Source organism: Nycticebus coucang, chromosome 12 (assembly GCF_027406575.1).
Source record: "Nycticebus coucang isolate mNycCou1 chromosome 12, mNycCou1.pri, whole genome shotgun sequence".
Taxonomy (NCBI): Eukaryota; Metazoa; Chordata; class Mammalia; order Primates; family Lorisidae; genus Nycticebus; species Nycticebus coucang.
The window spans coordinates 4,873,424-4,895,443 of record NC_069791.1 but is presented as its reverse complement, the minus strand read 5'-3'; the positions used below and the strand labels follow the sequence as shown (position 1 = coordinate 4,895,443).

Genomic DNA, 22,020 nt, shown 5'->3' with positions numbered 1-22,020 from the left:
TATATTAGGATTTTCAAAGTATTTTATAAGCTTAAAACATTAACAAATATGTGAAATGTTATTGTAAGGTTCCAATATTCTCACTTGCTGGTGAGAATTTTAAATTATTTTCAATGTAATTAGAGTTATTATTGTGTCTCCAATTTTTTATACACAAAATCTCTTTCCCCTCTCCTTCCTTCCCTCTCTCCTGTCCGTTCTCATATATATATATATGTATGAACACATACTAACACACACACATATATACACACATACATATATATGTATACATATATATATATACACACACATATTTTTTAATGGTTTAAACTTACAATTCAAAAATGACTTATTCAATGTTGGATTGGCCTCTATGCATAGTTGGCCCGTAGCTCAAAAATGGGTAGGGTGCTGGCCACATACACTGGAGCTGGTGGGTTCGAACTCAGCCTGGGCCAACTAAACAACAAAGACAAATGCAATAAAAAAAAAAAATAGCTGGGTGGTGTGGTGGGTGCCTGTAGTCCCAGCTACTTGGGAGGCTGAGGAAAGAGAATCACTTAAGCCCAAGAGTTGGAGGTTGCTGTGAGCTGTGATGCCATGGCACTCTACCCAGGGCAACATAGTGAGACTCTGTCTCAAAAAAAAAAAAAAAAAAAAAAAAAAAAATATATATATATATATATATAGAAAGATGGTTTGGTTGAGAAAATTTTTTGTCAGATCTTTTTGTTCTCTTCTGGTAGTACAATACCAGATATAAAGGTGAAAAATAATTGAGTTTAATCTTGACATTATGGAACATACTATTTTGATTTTGTTGTGTCAGTGCATACTAACGAGACAGATTATAATAAATTGCCCCTGAATGGCATCACAATCTGTTATCCTTGGGTTTCAAAAGAGTTATGGGCCATGCAAGATTGAACTGCCAATGGCTCCCATGGCCTTTGCATGGGCCTCTGTCCCACCACTTCTGTATGTGACAGTGATTTACTGGGTTTCTATCCAAATTGTGAACTCTTGAACAGAAAAGAGTCATGATTTTCTTTTAAATTTGCATCCCTGAAGCCCAGCACCATGTCTGGCACCTGGCAGACGTCACACTTAACCTTCTCAGAGTGAAAGAATGGACCAACCTACAGACAAGCTTCCCTGAAATGGAGTTCGTTAGTTCTGCTAAAGAGACTCATATTCATTCTTATTTTTTCAAGTTATTTCTAACAATGCATCTGTTTTAAATGGATGTATATTCTGCATGTTTATAGTGTGTTTCCTATGACACCAACTCATTAGAAGACAAGTTTTAAAATTATGAAAAAGCAAATAATGTTTACTTTATGGAAAATGAGTTTCCAGTATTTCTTGCAAATCTCACGTTCAGAAAGAAATGTAAAGGAAGATAATCTGTGTTTAGGTTCCACCTCCTATTGAATCAACTGGCAGCCCTGGATCCCTGGACATCTCTCCCTCTGGATTCTTCCAGACTCTGGTCCTTCCTGGGCTTCCTCCTGACCTTTGTCCACAATGCCTGCTCCCCAGCAGGCACCTTCTTCTGCATTTGCTCATGAATTCTCTTAGACGCTCTTCTTTTTCTATATGTTCCCTTTTCCAGAGCTTTCCTAATTGATCATTTTATAGTATCTAGAGAATAATGATTTCCAGATTTCTGTCTTTATTTCCAGGCCTATCTATCAAATTACTAGATCATCTCCACTTCTTAATCTCTTTATCAATTCCTATTGCCAAATAAGTAAGGCCAGAAATATATGAGAAATATATTTTTTGAGTCTGGAATAAGTTCTTTCATTCACTTTTCATATTCACTTAGATACCAAGTCCTACCAAATCTATCTCTTAGCCTTCCACACCTACACTATATCACTTTCCTACCTTATTTCAGGCCCATTTCTCAGACTCCTCTAAATTCTATTGACCACAGCCAAATGGACTTCCCAAGTGTAAATCATACCCTTCTCTCTACTCACTTAAGGTTCTTCAATGACCCGCCATTACTTAGGAATTAAATCCACATCTTTTACCAGGGCATTTAAAAGCCTGTCATGGTACAAACTCAGCCTGCCGTAATTCCCTTCCAAGGGACGTCCAATAATCTACTTCCCTTCACATATGTGAAGTTATCCCATGAACCAGTTTCAATTCTGTGAGCAAGATAGGGTCCGCTACATCCTCACAACTTTGCATAACCTCTTTGATGTTTGTTCTGAGAAGTTGACCTAGTGGACTTGGTAGATTCTTACTCAACCTTTAAGTCAAGAGCAAGACCTCATCTCTACTAAAAATAGAAAATCTTAGCTGGGCATTGTGGCAGATGCATGTAGTTCCAGCTACTCAGGAGGCTTAGGCAGGTGGATTACTTGAACCTAAGAGTTTGAGGTTGCTGTGAGCTGTGACACCATGGCACACTACCCAAGGACACAAAATGAGATTCTGTCTAAAGAAAAAGAAAAGAAAGAATTGGAATTCTGAGCTCTGGAAAAATTAGCTTGTATTTCTCAACTACATCTTCACTTCCCTCTCCAGGCTAAAAAAATAAAATTAGATTTGAAATTATTGATCAAGAGATTTAAATTCCACTGAAGACATGTGAGGGGTAGGGGGAGAGAGAGCCATGAGGGGATGCATTCAAGAAAGGTCTCCTATATTTTTAATAGGAGGTTTTGTCACTCACTATAGGGGAAAAATGGATAGTCACCACTAAATATGGTTCCTTGAACATACGCTCCTATACTCCAAGTCCTATGGGGTTCTATTCTCTTTTATTAAGGCAATCCAGATAACCAAACACAGATAAAAGTTTTGCCTCTCCCAAGAATACTGACTTTTAAACAAATATCAAGATCCTAAATGCTAAAAGTAAAACCCATTAGCCATTGGATACAAGACCGAGGCACTGCTCCCTCGCCTCTTAGTCCACAGGACATGAAGATGTACCTGACGGTGGGTCAGAGTCCTCTGTGGTTCCCAAACTGGGTTCTATTACAACACGCGAACATTCATGGCTAACTATGAGATTATACATGCAATACTCAGAGTCACTTCTACAACTAAACACCTCACCCAAATACTGTAGAAGCTTCTACATCTTACAAGAACTTCAAAGCAATCATACACTACCCATTTTTCATTTTAATTATAAAATACAGGCCACATTTTGGAAATATAGCCTGATGACCTATTTTTGGCACTAATTTCCTCTAACTCTCTAAACAAATGCCAAGACAGAGACTCTTGGCCCTATTAAAATAGTTTAATTATTTAAGGCACTTCCAAATTTAAAACACCAGATTTAAAATGTTACTGTTAATAATGCTATTTCTGTGATATCTACCTTTGTGTCTTACCTACCTCAAACTCAATATCTAATTGAAAAAAAAAATACCTTCAATATATTAATCTATTTACATCAGTTTATTCTATCCACTTCTCTTTATTCAAAACTTGGTCGTGTTATAGTGATTACATGTTACTTGTCTTGTTTCTAATCTCCATATAATTTGAGATTTTAAATCTTGCCTGATATAAATTTCATGCACTCAATGTCTGTATTTCTCATCACTGGAGTCAAGAATGCCCACCTACGCTTCTTAATAAACATCAGATTCAAGGGGCTGTACCACATTTTGCTTTCATTAAGTGTCGTGACCTAGAATTATTGGATACATTCACATAAAACATACGTACTCTTCCACCATTCTCTTCCATCTAATGACAGTGCCCCTGTTTTATTTCTTTAGGATAAAAGTGAAGACAGCTAACATGCCTCCTGATGCCTTTCTAACCCTAACTCTACCCACTCCATCCACAGCATCATTGCCCCCGGCCCCCAAATGATTTGCCCAGGGGAGCACCAACCTCCACTCTCGTTCTTCCTGGAAGCTCTTCCTCCAGACAGCCACATGGCCCATCCTCCGCCTCCATGACTTCAATCAGATACGCAAGCCCCCACACAGCACTCTCCATTTCCCTCCTTGCTTATTTCTTTATATGGCACCTATCACCATCTAACATTTAATATGCTTCATTTACTTATTTATTTTTTCTCCTCCTCTATGGTAGGCAGAATCCTAAAGACATATCCCCAAGGTTTACATTTCTAGATTATTCAGACAAGTACCAATCTAAGTACTGCTGTGGAAGGACTCTGTAGATATAGGTGAAGTTGCTAGGTGGATCCAGGGTAATCCCCTGAGGACTTAAAATTAAAAGCGTAAGAGAAAGGCAGAGTCCTTCGGAGAGACATGATAGAGAGGACGACAGAGGAGGGAGGAGGAGGGGGTCAGAGAGCCTCAACACATGAGAAGGACTCCGTATGCCATTGCTGCCTTCAGGTGAAGGGACTGTGACCAGAAAAGCAGGTGTCTGAAGGAGCGGAGGGAGGGTCCCAATGACTGCCCCTAAGGAATTAGGCATCCCAGTCTTATATTCACAAGGGCCTCGATTCTGATAATAACCTGGCTTAGCCTGGGAACAGATTCTCCCCCAGAGCCTCCAGAAAGGACAGACCCATTGTAAAAAGGAGGAACCCAGCCCTGGTTTCAGCCTTGTGAAAGCTGAAGCAGAGACCCAGCTGAGCCGCCCTCTGCCCACATGTCTGACCTGCAGGTAATTAGTGGGCGCTGCGTTAAGTCTCTAAATTGTGATGATTTGCTGGCAGGAGCAGAAAACTAAAATGCCCCAAGAGAACACAGGCCCGTCAAGGACAGGAAGTCTCCTACATTTTTGTTATTTTGTTTTGCTATGTTTTTGTCATTGCTGTGCCCACAACTTAGAACAGAATTTGACAATAGGAGACACAAAGACCTCTTAGATAAATAAATACACACAGCATACTTACTCTTTCCCACAAAATCGATATTTTGTGAGGACATCTCATGAAATTTTTACTCTCCAAATATTGCACATACATACTGAAAATTTAAATGTGTAAGGTAAATAGGTTTGAAAATTGTTTGCTCAGTAGTTTGTAACTCTACAAGTTAGCAGTGGCTATCAGCTCCATGGGGCAGACGGAGAACAATCAAACATCACTTCCTAAAGCAGTGTTCTTCAAACTCTAGGTTGCAACATATTAGCAGGTTAGCAGGTGATAAAACCAGTTTATGGGGTTGAGATGGAAGGAGGGGAGGGAGGGAAGAAAATAATAAAACAAAAATATGAGAATGCACCTTTACTTCCCACATGGCGTGTGTGAGTGTGTGCGGTGTGCTGGGTTCCTATGTAAAATGTATTTCTCACTGTGGGAACCATAAATGTAATGTAGAAACCGTAGCCCTTGCGGTCATTAAGGTCTGTGCTGTGGACCAGAGTATAGTTTAGAGTTGATTGGGAGTAAGATGAGGTAAATGGACAGGCACATGCCTGCTAGTGATGATGAAGAAAGTGCTGCACCTTCCCAAACGCACACTGAAATCTGCAGGCGAGAGAGGCCTTATGACGCGGAGTCCACACCAAGCATGAGCTGCAGGGTAAGGAAACGAACATCTTCCTCTCACAGTCGTCTCCCTTTGCCTTAGGTTTGAAGTAACATTCCCGGACGCTGTTCAGATCCACCAACTGAACAGACTCCCTGAGCTTTGGGATAAGATACAGTAGTGTCTGCAAGAGGACAACTGGAAGATTTCATCAGCAAAACCTCATTAGATGCTATTTATTTTCTCCATAAGGGAAAAGAATTAAAAACGTAACACTTATCTATCTTCTGGTCTTAGCCAGTTATTAATGTCAAATAAATTTAGCAGGAAAGGAAGTTAGAAACATGGAACCAAAACATAAACACTAGTTAAAGTAACTTAGAACTGAATCTAACTCAATATCCTCTTTATTTTTCATTTATTTGTTTGTTTATTGTGCACACAAGGAATCCGAACTCAAGGTTTATGCAATCCCATTATTATAACAACGTCACCCTTGGCTTATATTTACCATCGATTCCAGTGTTTATTGTCAATGGCCAGCTCATGGATAAAGAATAACGCAGCTCACACTATTCATGCGCCCCCCTGGGTGCACACCCTGTCTGGGTCAGGACGGTACGGTACATCTCTGGATTCCCTCTAGTTTCTGCTGCAGCTGGGTAAATTAAGCAGGATGACACCGTAATGCACTCAGCAGAGAGCCTGGCACCCAGTAAGAGCTAAATAAATGCTTCCTATTTGCATTTGTTGTTTTTGATTATAATACGAGCACTAGTATAGAATGTTACCTACAGGAAGTGCTTAATATCTGTTAATTTTCATTGCAAAATAAAACGAAATAAAATCATAATCGAAATAAAACTCATTTGTATTTGAGAGGACATTCAAAAATGACAGGTATTTTTTGCTTAAATCACCTTAAATGAATAAAGGTGAGATAATTCCTATTAGCTAAAAATTACCCAGAAAAGATCTTAAAGTATATGAAAAGTCAATAGACCTGGAATTTGTGATTTATAAAGATAATCTTTCTAATGACAATATAAAATCCTGTAAAACACAAAGTTAAGTTCGTTTTTCCTTTGGTAAAAATCAAACATAAAAACTACACTGACCACTGTTGTTTGGGAATTGGTGTCCATAACAGTGGGCAAATCCAAAATTCTAAAAGCAGAATGTTATTTCCTTTAGATCTTCCAGGGAGAAAGAATATCAAAACATAAAAAAAAAAAAAAAATGAACCATAGTCTTTCCTCTAATGATTCCACCAATGTTAGAGACTTTTTTCTTCATATCTTACAAGCTCTCCAGCACCTCTACCCTTGCTCCTTTTCTGTTGTATAATTAGAATATAATTATGTGCTCTCTCACACTGGAAAGACTATTCTTTTATTAATGACTCTTTGAAAAGTTCTTTATTATTTATCTGTGAAAGTGAGTTTGGAATTAAAAGGCTTATAGGACTTTCCCTTTCTTTCTTTTTCACTTAGGAGATCTTAAAAGTAATACAAGAGGTATGTCATAGGTAGTCATTAAGTTTTCCACCTGCAGAATAAGAAAAAGGGTTTGAAACAAATGTTGCCTCCTCCATTCTCTCCAGATCAGATGCTGGGGCTCCGGGCTTTGAAGGACATGCAGGCAACAAAATATTGATGCTCCAAAAATGGGTCTTTCTTTGCCTTTTCCCCTTGAGTAGAAAATGGGTCAGAACAAAAAGCTTCCTGAATCTGACAAAAGACAGGGGGACAGTTTAATTTACATTTGTAGAAAGTACAATGTAGGTTTCAAATTCATCTTAAATAGGGAGTTTTTAAGCCCCTTATTTGTAGTCAATTCTGAAAGGTGCCCCCTGTCTCTGCTGCGGCCACGCGAGCCTTATTGATGGCTTTGGCTGGCTGTGTTTTTTTTCTAACACTAGCCTTATCCAAGCACTCCAGATTGGATATGGGCAATTATAAGGGAAGGTGCACGTTACTGCAAATTTTTATCATTTCTCAAGCCATTTTTCTTGCAGTGCTAATCCCATAAGACTGACATATCTTGCATAAGAAACACAAACAGCTTTTGGCTGAGAGCAGCTCTTGAGTTACAACATGACCTAGTCCTGGGTAATTTTTGGATGATCTATTTGGGGCTGGGACCTGCCAAATTATGGTTCCAATGACTTCTTGGCTTATTGTGGCCACACCACCTTATTCAAGACAGGTGTATGGACAAAAACAATGATTAAAATAATAACTCCAGTTCTTAATAATCCACTGCTATTCATGCACAGTGGAAACTACCTCTAACATTTCCACTGCAGCCGAAGTAATACTATACCCAGAGCTATTTCGCGAATTTTTCTTATCTCCTACACTTTCTGTTTCATTTCAGTGGGGATGGCAGAGCAATAATAACATGATGATCTCAAAACTTTGCTTCTTGTGTGGCATCCGGGAAACTTGCCCAATTTTTTTCTTTTTTTTTTTTGTTGTGATCCAAATATAATTACATATCTTTGCCTAGCCCTTTGGAATTCCATGATGTTCCTTTAGTTGTAAATGTCTAAATAGCTCCATTTTGTGAGTAATACTTTTCCTTGTGACGGTTAAAAAAAGGATAATAATTTATTTCGATTATACTCAAGAAGCTTCTTTTAAGCCTTCTTCTCTTCTATGATACATGATGATTTTTCCTTTTTTAAGTAGGAATCATATACTCTTAGAATTGGAAGAGATCTTAAAAGTAATTTAATCCAAACACCTACTATTGCAGGAATCCTCTCTACAATGTCTCAAATGAGATCCTCCATTACCAGCTCTTCTTTAAGGAAAAAGAGACAAAGTAAAAATAGAAAGTCCTATTGACTCTGGGTGGAATAATACCTTATAACTAAATCAAATTCCAGGGTGTACATGTGCTTCTCTCTACTCACGAGACTTCGTTTTGTTTTACTATATCAAGAAGAATTTGTGAAACAGTGACTCAATTTTGGATCATTGTGAACAGAGCCAACAGAGAGGGTAACAGCATTTCTTAAAAAGAAATGTTTTCTAAGAGAATTGAGATTGCATGGTCTTGACCTTTTAATTTCAATGATCCAGAAAGTTAAAGATATTTTTAAAGGTTGACCTTTGATGAAAGGAAGTATAGGAAATTTTTATCACTGTTACTTAAGAACAAGTCAAATTATCTAGTGAAATACAGGCTATAAAAGATTAGGTTTTAGAATGGGACTATATGTTTTGAACCCTGGCTTCCAATTATTTAGCTATATTTCTATATGAAGTCACTTAACTTGGTTTTGGTTTACTTATATAAAAGGGGGATAATACTATTATCTTCTTCACTGGGCTAGTAAGACGATTAGATGAACTAATTCACTAAAGCACTCTGTTCTGTACATGGCACACATTTTAAGTGTACACTAAATGTTAATCTTCTTCGCTTGCTAAAGTGGTTAAAAACAAAATTTGGTTGTAGGGAGCTTACTTTTTTTTCATTTGTTTCAGAATCTTGAACTTTTTAGCTGAAAATTGATAGCATTGAGGAAAAATATTGTCATGGCATAAATAGCTTTCCCGGAAATTTTATATTGTCAGAATTCATATGGATTGTGCTATGTGTTAATTCATAAATAAAATAATTATTCTACATAACTGAATATGGACTCACTATATTTTGGAAAAGTATGGCAACATTTAGCTAACAAGTTAGAATCAAGAATAATTTGACGAAGCAGGTTTTATTTATGCTATTTGAAACTTAATCACTTTCATGTATTTCTGATTAGTCAATGCATTTGAGACTTGGCAAACTGAATCATACATCTAGATAAGATTATAAACTAATCCTTGGACTATATCCAGACAAGTTGTAAAAACGGATATGTTAAATAATATCAAAACTAACCAATCTCAAGTTTTATGTTATTTTTTATAAAATATCTCCTATATCATTTTTCTGTTGTATTCCTCAATTATCCAACTCTAATTGATAGTCTTCTTTCCCTCAAATCAAAAAACAAACCAAGAAAAAACCTTTATTTACTAATTCAAGAAGGAAAGGATTCAAATCCTGCTAGTCCAGAATATCCACGTAGCTAATTAAAAAATCAAAGAACAAAGCGATTTTCATTTCTCTCCCATCTCCCAGAGGTCAGTCATTTCAAAAATGAAATACCTCATCATCGTTAAAAGAATTCTTTGTGTATTGATTCTGAGATTCTGAAACTCTCCTCAGTAACCCATTACAATGATTGCAAACTGTTCAGTGTTTAATGATCCAGAAATCAGGGAGATCAAAATAATTACTTTCATAAAACTGAAAAAAAAAATAGTTGGAAAATTTCAATAAGAGCAATATATAAAATACACTTATCCCAGAATTAATTCAGATTTTCATACATCAGAGGAGTAAGGTCACTGTCCTAGAATTTAACACACATCCTCGGCGGAGGAAAGTTCCTATTACTTGCAGTATTTGTTTATTTATTAGATAAATAACATTTATTATGATAAATAATAAATATCACTTATTTTGACATATTTGTATATGCCAAATCTTTCCTAATGACCCATATCTTACAGATGCCTTCATTCACTATTAGTTTGGAGACATCCTGCTTTTCCAGGCTGGCTGTCCCCTCACTTACCCTAGTGGTTTTCACTTTATTCCCAGAAGAACAGCTCCACCCTTTCCGGTCTGGAAGAACTTTGCACTCCTCCCCTTCTAGACACGGCTGCATGTGACACCACCATTTCTGCTCCACTATGGAGGCTGTGAAAGAGAACGATCAGCTCAATGCTTTCTGTCTGCGGCTACTGTCCTCCACGCGCACATTTGAAGAACAAAAGCCACTGATTTGTCCTATCACTTGAAAGACTGGAATTTAAGGCTTGATTCTCTTTTTTGTTCAAAAAGACCAAACCATTCAAGATCTTCTAACTAAAAGAATTTTTGGCTGGGTGTGGTGGCTCAGGCCTACAATCCCAGCACTCTAGGGGGTGGAGGCAGGAAGATCCCTTGAGCTCAGGAATTTAAGACCAGCCTGAGCAAGTGCAAGACCCCTTCTCTATTAAAAATATAAAAAATTAGCCAGGCATTATGACAGGCACCTATAATCCCAGCTACTCAGGAGGCTGAGGCAGGAGGATCTCTTGACCCCAGGAGTCTGAGGTTGCTGTGAGCTAGGCTGACACCATAGCACTCTTCCCTGGGTGACAGAGAGAAACTCTACCTCAAAAAAAAAAAAAAACCACCTTTTTATTTTATTTTATTTTATTGTGGTGAGAACACTTAAAATGAGATCTATCTTTCTAACACACCTGTAAGTGTGCAATACAGTATTGTCAACTATAGGCACCATGTTGAAGGGTTTTTCAGGTGAAAATATAGGCTTTATGAAAACTAAAATATTAAAAAGAAACTACGCACCAATTAAGAAGCCTAGGAGAAATGGGCCTGTTAGCAATGTAGAGTCAATATGTTAAAATCAATGTGCCACTTCCCATCAGTAGGCTGAAAATCAGCAGGTGTTTGTTAGAGTTGTCACATTATTTTTTTACTGTGAGCCACAACCTCATCACAAGAAATAGACCCTCTAATCGGAGCACTTAATGAATGACTGTTCATGACAGCAGCAGTTAGAAGGACCTGTACTAAGATTTATAGTCTAATTAGGGGCACCCTCAAAGAAAGAAATTGATATTTTGATGCATCTTCATAAAAATAGGTATTTAAAGTGAATTCCATCCACAACTAAATGTTCACTGAATATTTATATGGCATTGTTTTTTTCATTCTTGAGAACATCCATTGGTTCAGGATCCTATACTATTAAATCATCCATTTTCATCTTTCCTTTCCCAATTAATTTATACATGCTAGTCCCCCCACCATCACCCAGGAAATCAATACTCCACAGCATCAAAACAAGCATGTTCACTTAGCGGAACCTCGCTATTATGCCTGGTAGAGCAAAACTGCACACGGTTTTAAATTCCGAAACACCCTTCAAATACCCTCGTGTCAACCATGGGATTGACAGTGTGGTCCCCCAGATGGACTCTGGTTGGTGGCATTCTAGTGAGGTTCTGGGGTACGTGGTCCCCAGCTGAGCTACCACGGAAAGCAAGGAAGTCGCACCATCCACGCAGGACGGAGCAGCCCGCGTGGTGCCGGCCACCTGCCCGGGGAAGCAGGAACACTTGACCGTCTGCGACCGTTCTTCTATCTTGTTCTTGTTGCAGCATCTGTGGAGTGCCACCACCTCACAAGTTCCCGTTTTAACATGGTGAGCTGCACAGACAAAAACAAGAGGTAATGTTGAGAAAGCTTTGGACACTCCCCGTCCTTTTAAGGTAGAAGTACATGAAATGTGGCTCCGAAGGGGCCCACCATGCATGAAACCAGAGATGCAATGAGGCAAGCTCCAGAATGCAGATTTGAATTCTTTTCTAAATGTGGTAGGAACATGTCTGCCACCAAATGCTTGGTGAAGCAGGAACAAGTAGTGCCGAAATTAAAGTGGGCTGTTAAAACAGCCTGACGAAGAGGTAATGTGTGAGGCCATCAAAAACTTATTTATTGGGCGGCGCTTGTGGCTCAGCGGGTAGGGCACCGGTCCCATATGCCGGAGGTGGCGGGTTCAAACCCAGCCCCAGCCAAAAAAAAAAAAAAAAAAAAAAAAAAACTTATTTATTTGCATGTGAATTTGTTCATACCTTTTTGCTCACTGCATTAAAGTAAACCAACCCCCCAGACACAGTACCCTGCCGTGGGGCTGAGGTCAGCCTCAGAAAGCTGGTGGGTGGTGAGAAAGCTTCTGTTCTTTTGGGGGAGAAAATGAGGGCCAGTTTCTGAGAGAGAGAAGGTGGGTATCTACATCTTCAGTATTTTTCTGCCCAGTTTCCCCACAAATGAACTAACTGAACAATTCTTGAAATTGCCATCATTTTCCTGGAAGTTCTAGCCAGGCCTAGAACCCAAAATCATTCCTTTCAATTGCCTGAGAGGACAATTGAATGCTTTCACCAAACAGCATCACGAACTTGGATGAATTTATATCTGATAACCAGTTGCCTGGAAACCCCATCCAATTAGTTGTCAGGCTCTCACACCCATTTTGTCAACCTCTAAGTAAGGTCACTGAGCTTTGGGGAAGTGACGCAAATTTTAGACTTCATTTATCACATTATGACAGAGGTTTGATCTTTTGTACTTAGCACTTCTTCATCAAAACAGTCATAGAACAAGTTTTATCAGCTTAAATCAAAATCACACATTTGTTGAAACTTCATGTTATCTGAAATTTAAAACTTTTGATTGATATGAAACCATAAAATTAAGTATAAAAGTAGGAAATCTGAAGTTGTTTAATGGTATAAACATGCTAAGACCCATTGCAAATAAGGTCAACAGAACATGCGTTTATATTAATGCTTCCCTTTGGAAATAGGAGAAACCAGCGTGTGGTAACTCAGGTTAGAAAACTTGTTTAGATTTTTCTAAGCAAATCACATATATTGACCACCTCTTATCCCTCCACGTGAGACCAAGATAACATACAGCTTTGGCACAGATTCCTCCAAAGAACTTTCAAGAGGTGGATACCATTTTCAAGGTCATAAAGATTTTTCTGCCACTGTAGACACAAATGGGCATGTTTTCTGTGTTTGGTGAGAATTTAAATCTATCTCTGTGAAAGCTAAAAACTTAAAAGCCAGATTTCTGTTCCCATCCACTGTGCTTTGGAAAACATGATCTTTGCTAAGGATGAGCCCATTTTCTTTAATTTACTGACTGCTTGATGTTGTAGGACACAAGCTAATTTCTGCTTTGCATGTTTTACTTCACTTAGTCCCATTTCAAGCAAATGCCACACATTAGGGACAGTTCTGAGCCCTGGAAATGCAACAGTGAATATGAAGAACACAGTCTGCTCCTGACGTCGAGGAGCTTATATAATAAAGCAAATAATAAGCAACCAAGTTACTGAGTAGGGGAACGCTAGGTTTAAAAACTCCTTGAAGAAAGTACAGCAGAGTGACATGCGTGGGGGTGGCTGAGCAGAGATGGAAGGGTAATTTTTAAGAGTCTCAAGGAAGGTGAATCTCTGAGGGGATAGCCTGAATGGGGAACTGGAAGATGAGAAGGAAGCGTCCAGCACGAAGGCCTAGGAAAGGAAGAGCATTCCTCATGGAAGGAGCAGCAGACGAAGCCCTGAGACAGGGGAACGAACGAGCGGTGTAGCCCTGGGCAGCGGCGGGCAGCTGAGAGGCCGAGGGAAATGGGTCCAAGATGTAAGCTGATGTGGTAGGGGAAGGACAGAGGGTTGCACTCTCCTCGCAGGGCACAGCCTTGGTGTGGAAACGGTGGTGTCTCATCTGTGATTTAGAAGTTTCCTCAGGCTGCTCTTCAGAGACAGGATTGGAAAGGTAAGAATGGAGCCTGGTTATGAAGAGGCTGTAGGAGTCCAGGAGAAAGGATGAGATTAGACTAGATAAGAGCAGCAGAGATGGGGTTTGACTTGCCAATGGACTGAACGTGAGCTGTCAGGGAAAGAGGAATCAAGGATGACTCTCGGGATCAGACTGAGGGATGAGAAGTGGGTGGTGCTACAAATGGCTTGGGGAAAGGGGGATGTGGCGAAGGTGGGTGAGGATAGGATGTCTGTCCTTCTGCTTGGGCTGGTTAAGTCTGAGGCCCTGACAAGACCCCCACAGAGAGATGTAAACTAGGCAGTAATGTTTGTGAAATGAAGCCTCAGAACAAGATCCAGGCTGTGGATACAGACTTTAAAGACCTAGCTCTGCAGACGGTGCGTGGTGAGCAAGGTCACAGGGTGAGGGTGCTCACGGAGCAAAAAGGACAAGAGCAGCCTGACACCGGATCACTGGGCTGAATGCCTTGAAAGGTCCAATTAGACACACAGAAAGAACTGGCCATTAAAAAAAGTAACACAGTGTAGTGGGTAAGAGCATGGACTTCAAAGTCAGGGTAGTTGGATTCAAATCTAAGCTCTTCTCATAACTGACCTTGGACAACTTAGCTAATATCTGTGGTTGACAGGTTTTGTTCATGTCTAAGAGAACAATGATTAGAGTATTATCTTGGCTGGGCCCGGTTGCTCATTCTGCAATTCCACCACTGTGGGAGGCCGAGGCAGGTGGATCGCTTGAGCTCAGGGGTTTGAGACCAGCCTGAGCAAAAGATACCCTGTCTCTACTAAAAAAAAAAAAAAAAAAAAAAAATTGTGGTAATTGCCTGTAGTCCTAATTATTCAGCAAGCTGAAGCAAGAGGACAGCTTGAGCACAAGGGTTTGAGGTTTCTATGGTCTCTGATGAGGCCACGGCACTCTAGCCTGAGCAACCAAGTGAGACTCTATCTCAAAAAATAAAAAAAAAAAAAGTATTAGCTTCACAGGGTTAATCGAAGATTAAATGAATTAATGTGTACAGGGTGTTTAGAACACTGCCTGCCCATAGTAAGAACTGCATGTGTTAGCTGTGGATCAGCATTTGCTCTCGGTAAAAAATCATGTTAATGGAATGATAAAATGAAAGCATCCTTGCAGTAAGTTTAGCAGAGAATGGGAGGTGAGACTGTACAGTTATGAGCTCTTCTTTCGAGGAGGTTTTCTGTGAAGGAAAGAAGGAAATGGAGCAGTAGCTGAGAGGCGGCAGGGAGTCAGCAGAGTTTTTGAATGGATGCTCTGAACACATGCTTACTTGCTGAATGAGAAAATGGCCAGGTGGGAGAGAAATGTGTAAATTTCCTTCTTTAGGAAGGAAAAAGGAACTGAGATCCAGGGCAGCTGGCAGGTGGCATTCGACTGATGTGGGGACACAGTCCATCTCAGGAAGAGTGAAGGATGAGTGTGTAGGCACACAGGCGGGTGGGTCTGAGTGGGTTAGCTGGTGGAAGATGAGGTAGTTTCTTATCTGATTGCTGCTATTTTTCCTATAGAATATGAGAGATGTTTAAGAGGAAAAATAGGGTCTGAAGTAGATACCTCAGAAAGTGAATTTACCAGGAAGGAGCAGCGGGCACGCCTGGTGGGGAGTTAGCTCCCACACACTGGAAGTTGCAGAAAACACAGCAGAATGGACCGTGGGGTGAAATTACAGGGCAGAGCAGGGATAAATGTCTCATGACGACAGATTACTTTGGATGCCTGAATGGAAACCAGGGAGAACCATTGGGGCTTCTTCTGATGGCCATGGTGGCAGGTGGTGGGGAGATCCCTGAGCCCAGACAGCCTTGGGGAGTGTGTGCTGGCAGCTGGGGCTCCGTTCCCTTCCCCCCGTTCTCCAGCAGCCAGGAGCACACGGTGAGCTTCCCCCAACCTCTCCCTCCCAGGAAAGTGGCTTCATCCCACCACCAAGCCTCGTTTACTGTCTTTATTATGAGGAAATTTTACTGTATATGGGAAATAAAGAATTAGTAACTCTTCATTTGTTTTCCCTGTTCCAGTGCAAAATCAATTTCTACTTCTCCTGACAAGAAAAATAATGAGACAAAGTAGCAGGGGTCGTCCTGAGTGCTGTTCACCAAGTATTTCTGGTTCCCTCCCTTCTGGACAAACCTGGTACTGTGTTAAATTTAGATTGTGGGGAAGCAACTTGCTTTGTTCAGTGAAATGACAGCTCAAGTAGTAGGAGTCTCTTAGGAGAAGAAACAGATCGTATCAGCTCTGGGGGAAGCTTTAAGCACTAGAGTGCAATTCATCATGTTTCTCCCACCCGTGACCAACTCGTTCTTGATGGTAGAGGCGACGTTAACCTGAATCTCCAGGTGACATGGAATACAGTCCCCACCAAGCACAATAGACATATAGGTGAGAAATAAGTCCATGTTGTTGTTAACCTCTAAAATTAGGAGATTGCTTGTCACTGCCACAAACTTAGCCTGCCCTGACCCCAGAGCACAGCCTCCCTTGCTCCCCAGACTGTCAATAGGAGGGACATTGCCACAGGTGTCAGTTGGAGAAGTCAACGGGACACCACTTCTCACAACCTGGATCCTTCCAGCTTATCTGAGCAAATGTAGAATAAAGATGAAAAAGAAAATGTTGTTTTATGCATACTAGTATTTGAAGGGTTGTAAGAAGTTATCCTGCAGTGCATTTGGGTAATGCTCCAGTGAAGAAAGGGCACCCCTTTCTTCCTGAAAGAGAAAGGAGGTGAAATAATGAGCCCAGGTTAGATTTGAGAGAAGGATGAAGTAAAAGCTGCACTGGAAGGAGGCCACGCCCTCCCTCCCAGAGCAAAGCCCTAATTCTGGGAGATGTTCAAGGCAGGTGCGCAGGAGAGTGGCAGGCGCAGGGCTTCCCTGTGCTGGTCCTTCTCTTCACTGAGTATGAATAAAATGTGCCAACACACAGGTTGAGTGTGTTTGGTGAAAATCTCTCTCGTCCTTTGTTGTTTTTATTAAAACTGAAGATGTAAAGCTTTTTGTGGGGAAGGGGAGAGGGAGAATTAACCTTTTAAAAACAGAACAGTTAAAAATATAATACAAAATTAGAGAGATAGATGGATAGGAAGACAGATAATCTTGTGCTCAGAGAGTTTGAAGCCACGTGTAGGAAAGAAATCAACTGTTGAATTTTTTTTTTTTGATATGCCAGTAAATATGCCAAGTGACTGTTTCAAAGAGGGAACCACACCTAGAAGAATTTAAGGATGGTGTACGCACACATATGTATAGTTTTCCTTTTTGTCTGCTTTATATATTAACTTCTTATTATGAAAACCAAATTCTTGTAGACAAAGACTAACTTTTCATGTCAACTGCTCAGTAGGTGGTACGCGGTCAATACACAGTAAACAAGCCATTTAAGAAGGTAAAAACTAATTCCTGCAGTTTTTTTCTTTAAAACGTTAATGAGATGGTAGGAAATTCAAGCAGTTACTAGAATTTTCTACACATATTCAGACAGAGCTCATAATAAACTAACCTAATCAAAGATTGTGGATTTCCAAGTTAACAAAGTAGGTTTCACAGAAGATCAATTAGCATCATATTAAAATGATGCAAGACCCCCTGGAGAAGACTTAAATGAAAAAGAATGAACAATTTTTTTCATGACACAATTCCCAAGTCACCAAAGGGGAAAAAAAACAACTCTGTAACACTTCTCCTCCACAGATGTGATGCATGTGCACAAAGTGTTGGCTCCTATGTTTCCATGAACTGATAGCACAGACATGTAGGTCTCATTAAATTCTCACGACACGAGGACACCAGGTCTAATTATTGCCTTCCAAGGTTATAACCCCTAAGTCTCATTTCAACAACAGGACCATTGGCCCTCCAGTGGTCTGGAAACATAGCGTTAAAAGACTGTCTCTTAAATAACATTTTTAAGATTCCTAAATATTTTTTAGGAATTCCTAAAGCTATTATGACTGGTATACCCATGCATAAAGTCCATAGGCATTTTACCAAGACCATTGTCTCCAACTGCTTTTTTATACACTGAAAGAAACTTCTCCATAGGCCAAAAATTCGAATTAAATGGCATTTGGTTTGCACATATGCATAGACTTTTAAAGGATTATATATATGATAAATAATATTGAATACATCACATATATACACATACTATGGTCACATTTGATTAATCACCTGTGCCCCAATTATAAATACCCATGAATAGATATGAAATATGGGTGCACAGTAGAGCAATGTATTTATAGAGATCATTCACAAGTCAGGTCTTAGGTTAATAAGAATGCAAACCTATGCATTTCACATTCCATAGGTAAAAATGATTGATAAATTCTACGAACAATTTACAGAATGATGGTAATTGCTGGTGCAATATTTTCTGTATGCTGAGAACTAGTCCATTTTATCAGCATGACAACCATTGACAAGGAAACCATAATTATCCCCAACATACAGATGAATAAACTAAGGCACAGAAATGCTAGGTAAATTGCCCAAGGTAACATAACTAGTAAGAGACAAAATTAGAGATAAGAATCCAGACGATTTGCTTGCAGAAATCATGACCATAACCACTGTCGTATGAGCCCTGCTATGGGGCTCTAACCCCACGCGACAGACTGCAGATCCCGAGGAAGTGGAGGGTGCAGGGACCGTCCTACCTTCCTCACATGCAGTGCAGGGAGCCTTGAAAAGACCTGAGCTCTGGCCCTGAAACTCTTGAGTTCAAGCCTAAATCCTTAACCAAGTCCATTCAATCTTCAACGCATTGGTTTGTTCATCTCAAGATGGCTCCCTAGAGTCCTTATGAAGACAGAAGGAGATAATGCATGTTAAACTGCTTTTAAATCATATACCATTACTTAAATGTTAGTAAATATAATTATCTTTATTGTTACTATAGTATAATTAATGAATATCAAAGTGATGCGACGTGCGTGTAAGTGACAAAAGACGGGGCTGTTGGGGAAAGTTATTTGTATAGAAGTTCTAATTTCATGTTTCAAAAAGTCTATAGATAGGCACTTGTGTTGATGTGAGATGCAAGTGAAAAAAAAAAATTCAATCTGACACCTCAGCAACAGAAGAGAGTAAATTTAGCATGAGGCTGTGAATCCCTTCCTGGTTGGTTTCCTCCACATTAGATTTCAGCTCTTGTTTGCATTCTGATTTGTCTCATTGAGTCTGAACTTTTGTTTGCCTCTGTAGACTCCTATTGAGTAGTTTTGCCCAGCCTGGCTGGCTCCCCGGGGAGTCTGCATTACACCTTCTCAGCAGAAGCAAACCATCCCTACATGCACCAATAGGCATCCGGGATACAAGCTAGCTGTGGGCTTAGGGCGCTGCAAATCACTTTGGATGGAAAAAAAAATGTGCTGAAACAAAGACTTTTTGAGACAGCTAATTTCTCACTTTAATTCATTAGAATGAGGAAATAGAGTATATTTTTAGACTTTCATGCCGAAGCAATCTAATTAAAAGAAATGGTCATTTAAATAGTATAATGAAATTTCAAAAATTCCCATATTTATGAAGTCAGTACAATCGGGGAGAAAATAGCCAAGTGTCAACGACATGTTTACAAATATGTTTTGTTTTTAACAATTTCCCTTTTCCAAGAACAAATAAATAAAATTATTGGATAAGAAAAACTTTACCACTAAGGGATTATAACCATAAAAATCTCATTTTAATAATACGATATTAACAAAAACAAACTTTCGACCAGAATATGTCTCTTTAAGAGAAAGGGTCAGAACAGAGGAAGATGGACCCCTGGGATAAATTTTAGGCTCACTGCCTCTCGACTCAATCACGAACATCTTCTCCATCTACAATTTAAATGAGAATTGATGTTGACAAAGGTGAACCCATAGGAATAGCGGCCCCTTCTATCTAAACTTCTGCTTGTAAGGCCTGTTCTGAAAAAGAGGTCCCAGATCAATCGAATCTGGATTTTGAACAAAAAGCCACAAAACTGAAAGGTGGAAATAGACACGTGAGCCAAAAGGGGGCCTGCCATCAGGAGTCAGGTGACAGGTGGAGAGCTTTGCACCTGCCTAATGGTGCTGAAGAAGGAGACACACGGAAGCCAGGCAGGAGACAGATTGAGCAGGGAGCAGAGAGAGGCAGAGAGAGGCAGCGGGGGTCATGTCAGCGCCCCGGGGATCCACCCTGCCTGAAGTCCTCCTGAAATTCTTCCTGAAGTCTTGAAAACCTTTTACAGAATAGTTTTCAAGGAGTCATCTTCTGCCCTCAGTAATCTCCATGATGTCTCTTGTTTCTTGACCCCAAAATGATTTCATTTTTTAAATTAAAGTGATAATTAACAAGGCTAACTATCAGAAGTATTCTCTAGCTCCACTTGTAAGAGAAAGAGACTCGTTTCAATCCAACAGTCACTCTTGCTACATTTACCTCACAGTGAGAAGTGGTATTCCGAAGGATCACCCTGAGGCCATCTAAAATGACAATGAAGGGGAAACAGTCCATCTTAGACAGTTGATCGATAGATAGATACCATTTTTCTAGTGGCAAGAGATAAAAAGCAAGAATTAGAATGTCCCCAATTAGTTATTACACTGGTTTTCCCAGAGTAACAACATGTGGAATTCTGTGTTCTGAGGAAGGAGCACTTTGCAGCCCAAGTGCTTCTTGAGGTAAATGGCACAAAAAGTAGAAAGAGCCACGAAAAGCAGAATGGACAACAGGGGCCCCAGTGCACGGCTCCCTCCCCTGTGGAGTACCACCTTGGGCAGGTGACAGGGGCCCCAGTGCACGGCTCCCTCCCCTGTGGAGTGCGACCTTGGGCAGGTGACAGGGGCCCCAGTGCACGGCTCCCTCCCCTGTGGAGTGCGACCTTGGGCAGGTGACAGGGGCCCCAGTGCACGGCTCCCTCCCCTGTGGAGTGCGACCTTGGGCAGGTGACAGGGGCCCCAGTGCACGGCTCCCTCCCCTGTGGAGTGCCACCTTGGGCAGGTGACAGGGGCCCCAGTGCACGGCTCCCTCCCCTGTGGAGTGCCACCTTGGGCAGGTGACAGGGGCCCCAGTGCACGGCTCCCTCCCCTGTGGAGTGCCACCTTGGGCAGGTGACAGGGGCCCCAGTGCACGGCTCCCTCCCCTGTGGAGTGCGACCTTGGGCAGGTGACAGGGGCCCCAGTGCACGGCTCCCTCTCCTGTGGAGTGCGACCTTGGGCAGGTGACAGGGGCCCCAGTGCACGGCTCCCTCCCCTGAGGAGTGCCACCTTGGGCAGGTGACAGGGGCCCCAGTGCACGGCTCCCTCCCCTGTGGAGTGCGACCTTGGGCAGGTGACAGGGGCCCCAGTGCACGGCTCCCTCCCCTGTGGAGTGCCACCTTGGGCAGGTGACAGGGGCCCCAGTGCACGGCTCCCTCCCCTGTGGAGTGCCACCTTGGGCAGGTGACAGGGGCCCCAGTGCACGGCTCCCTCCCCTGTGGAGTGCGACCTTGGGCAGGTGACAGGGGCCCCAGTGCACGGCTCCCTCTCCTGTGGAGTGCGACCTTGGGCAGGTGACAGGGGCCCCAGTGCACGGCTCCCTCCCCTGTGGAGTGCCACCTTGGGCAGGTGACAGGGGCCCCAGTGCACGGCTCCCTCCCCTGTGGAGTGCCACCTTGGGCAGGTGACAGGGGCCCCAATGCACGGCTCCCTCCCCTGTGGAGTGCCACCTTGGGCAGGTGACAGGGGCCCCAGTGCACGGCTCCCTCCCCTGTGGAGTGCCACCTTGGGCAGGTGACAGGGGCCCCAGTGCACGGCTCCCTCCCCTGTGGAGTGCCACCTTGGGCAGGTGACAGGGGCCCCAGTGCACGGCTCCCTCCCCTGTGGAGTGCGACCTTGGGCAGGTGACAGGGGCCCCAGTGCACGGCTCCCTCTCCTGTGGAGTGCGACCTTGGGCAGGTGACAGGGGCCCCAGTGCACGGCTCCCTCCCCTGTGGAGTGCGACCTTGGGCAGGTGACAGGGGCCCCAGTGCACGGCTCCCTCCCCTGAGGAGTGCGACCTTGGGCAGATGACAGGGGCCCCAGTGCACGGCTCCCTCCCCTGAGGAGTGCGACCTTGGGCAGGTGACAGGGGCCCCAGTGCACGGCTCCCTCCCCTGTGGAGTGCCACCTTGGGCAGGTGACAGGGGCCCCAGTGCACGGCTCCCTC

At 41.8% G+C, this 22,020-nt stretch overlaps 1 protein-coding gene across 4 annotated transcripts in view; it reads right to left on the bottom strand.

Moving 5' to 3' along the window:
* Positions 1-22,020, bottom strand: part of TAFA2 (TAFA chemokine like family member 2) — a 480,911-nt gene that overhangs the window by 40,838 nt on the left and 418,053 nt on the right. For 3 of the 4 annotated variants that reach the window (XM_053555352.1, XM_053555354.1, XM_053555355.1), the window contains exons 3-4: positions 11,550-11,702; positions 10,057-10,181 (exon numbers count right to left, since the gene is read on the bottom strand). In XM_053555352.1, the coding sequence (XP_053411327.1) occupies positions 10,057-10,181; positions 11,550-11,702 (278 nt within the window). Of the gene's footprint in view, positions 1-8,169; positions 8,226-10,056; positions 10,182-11,549; positions 11,703-22,020 lie in introns of all 4 variants that reach the window. The other variant, XM_053555353.1, reaches the window with a different exon arrangement.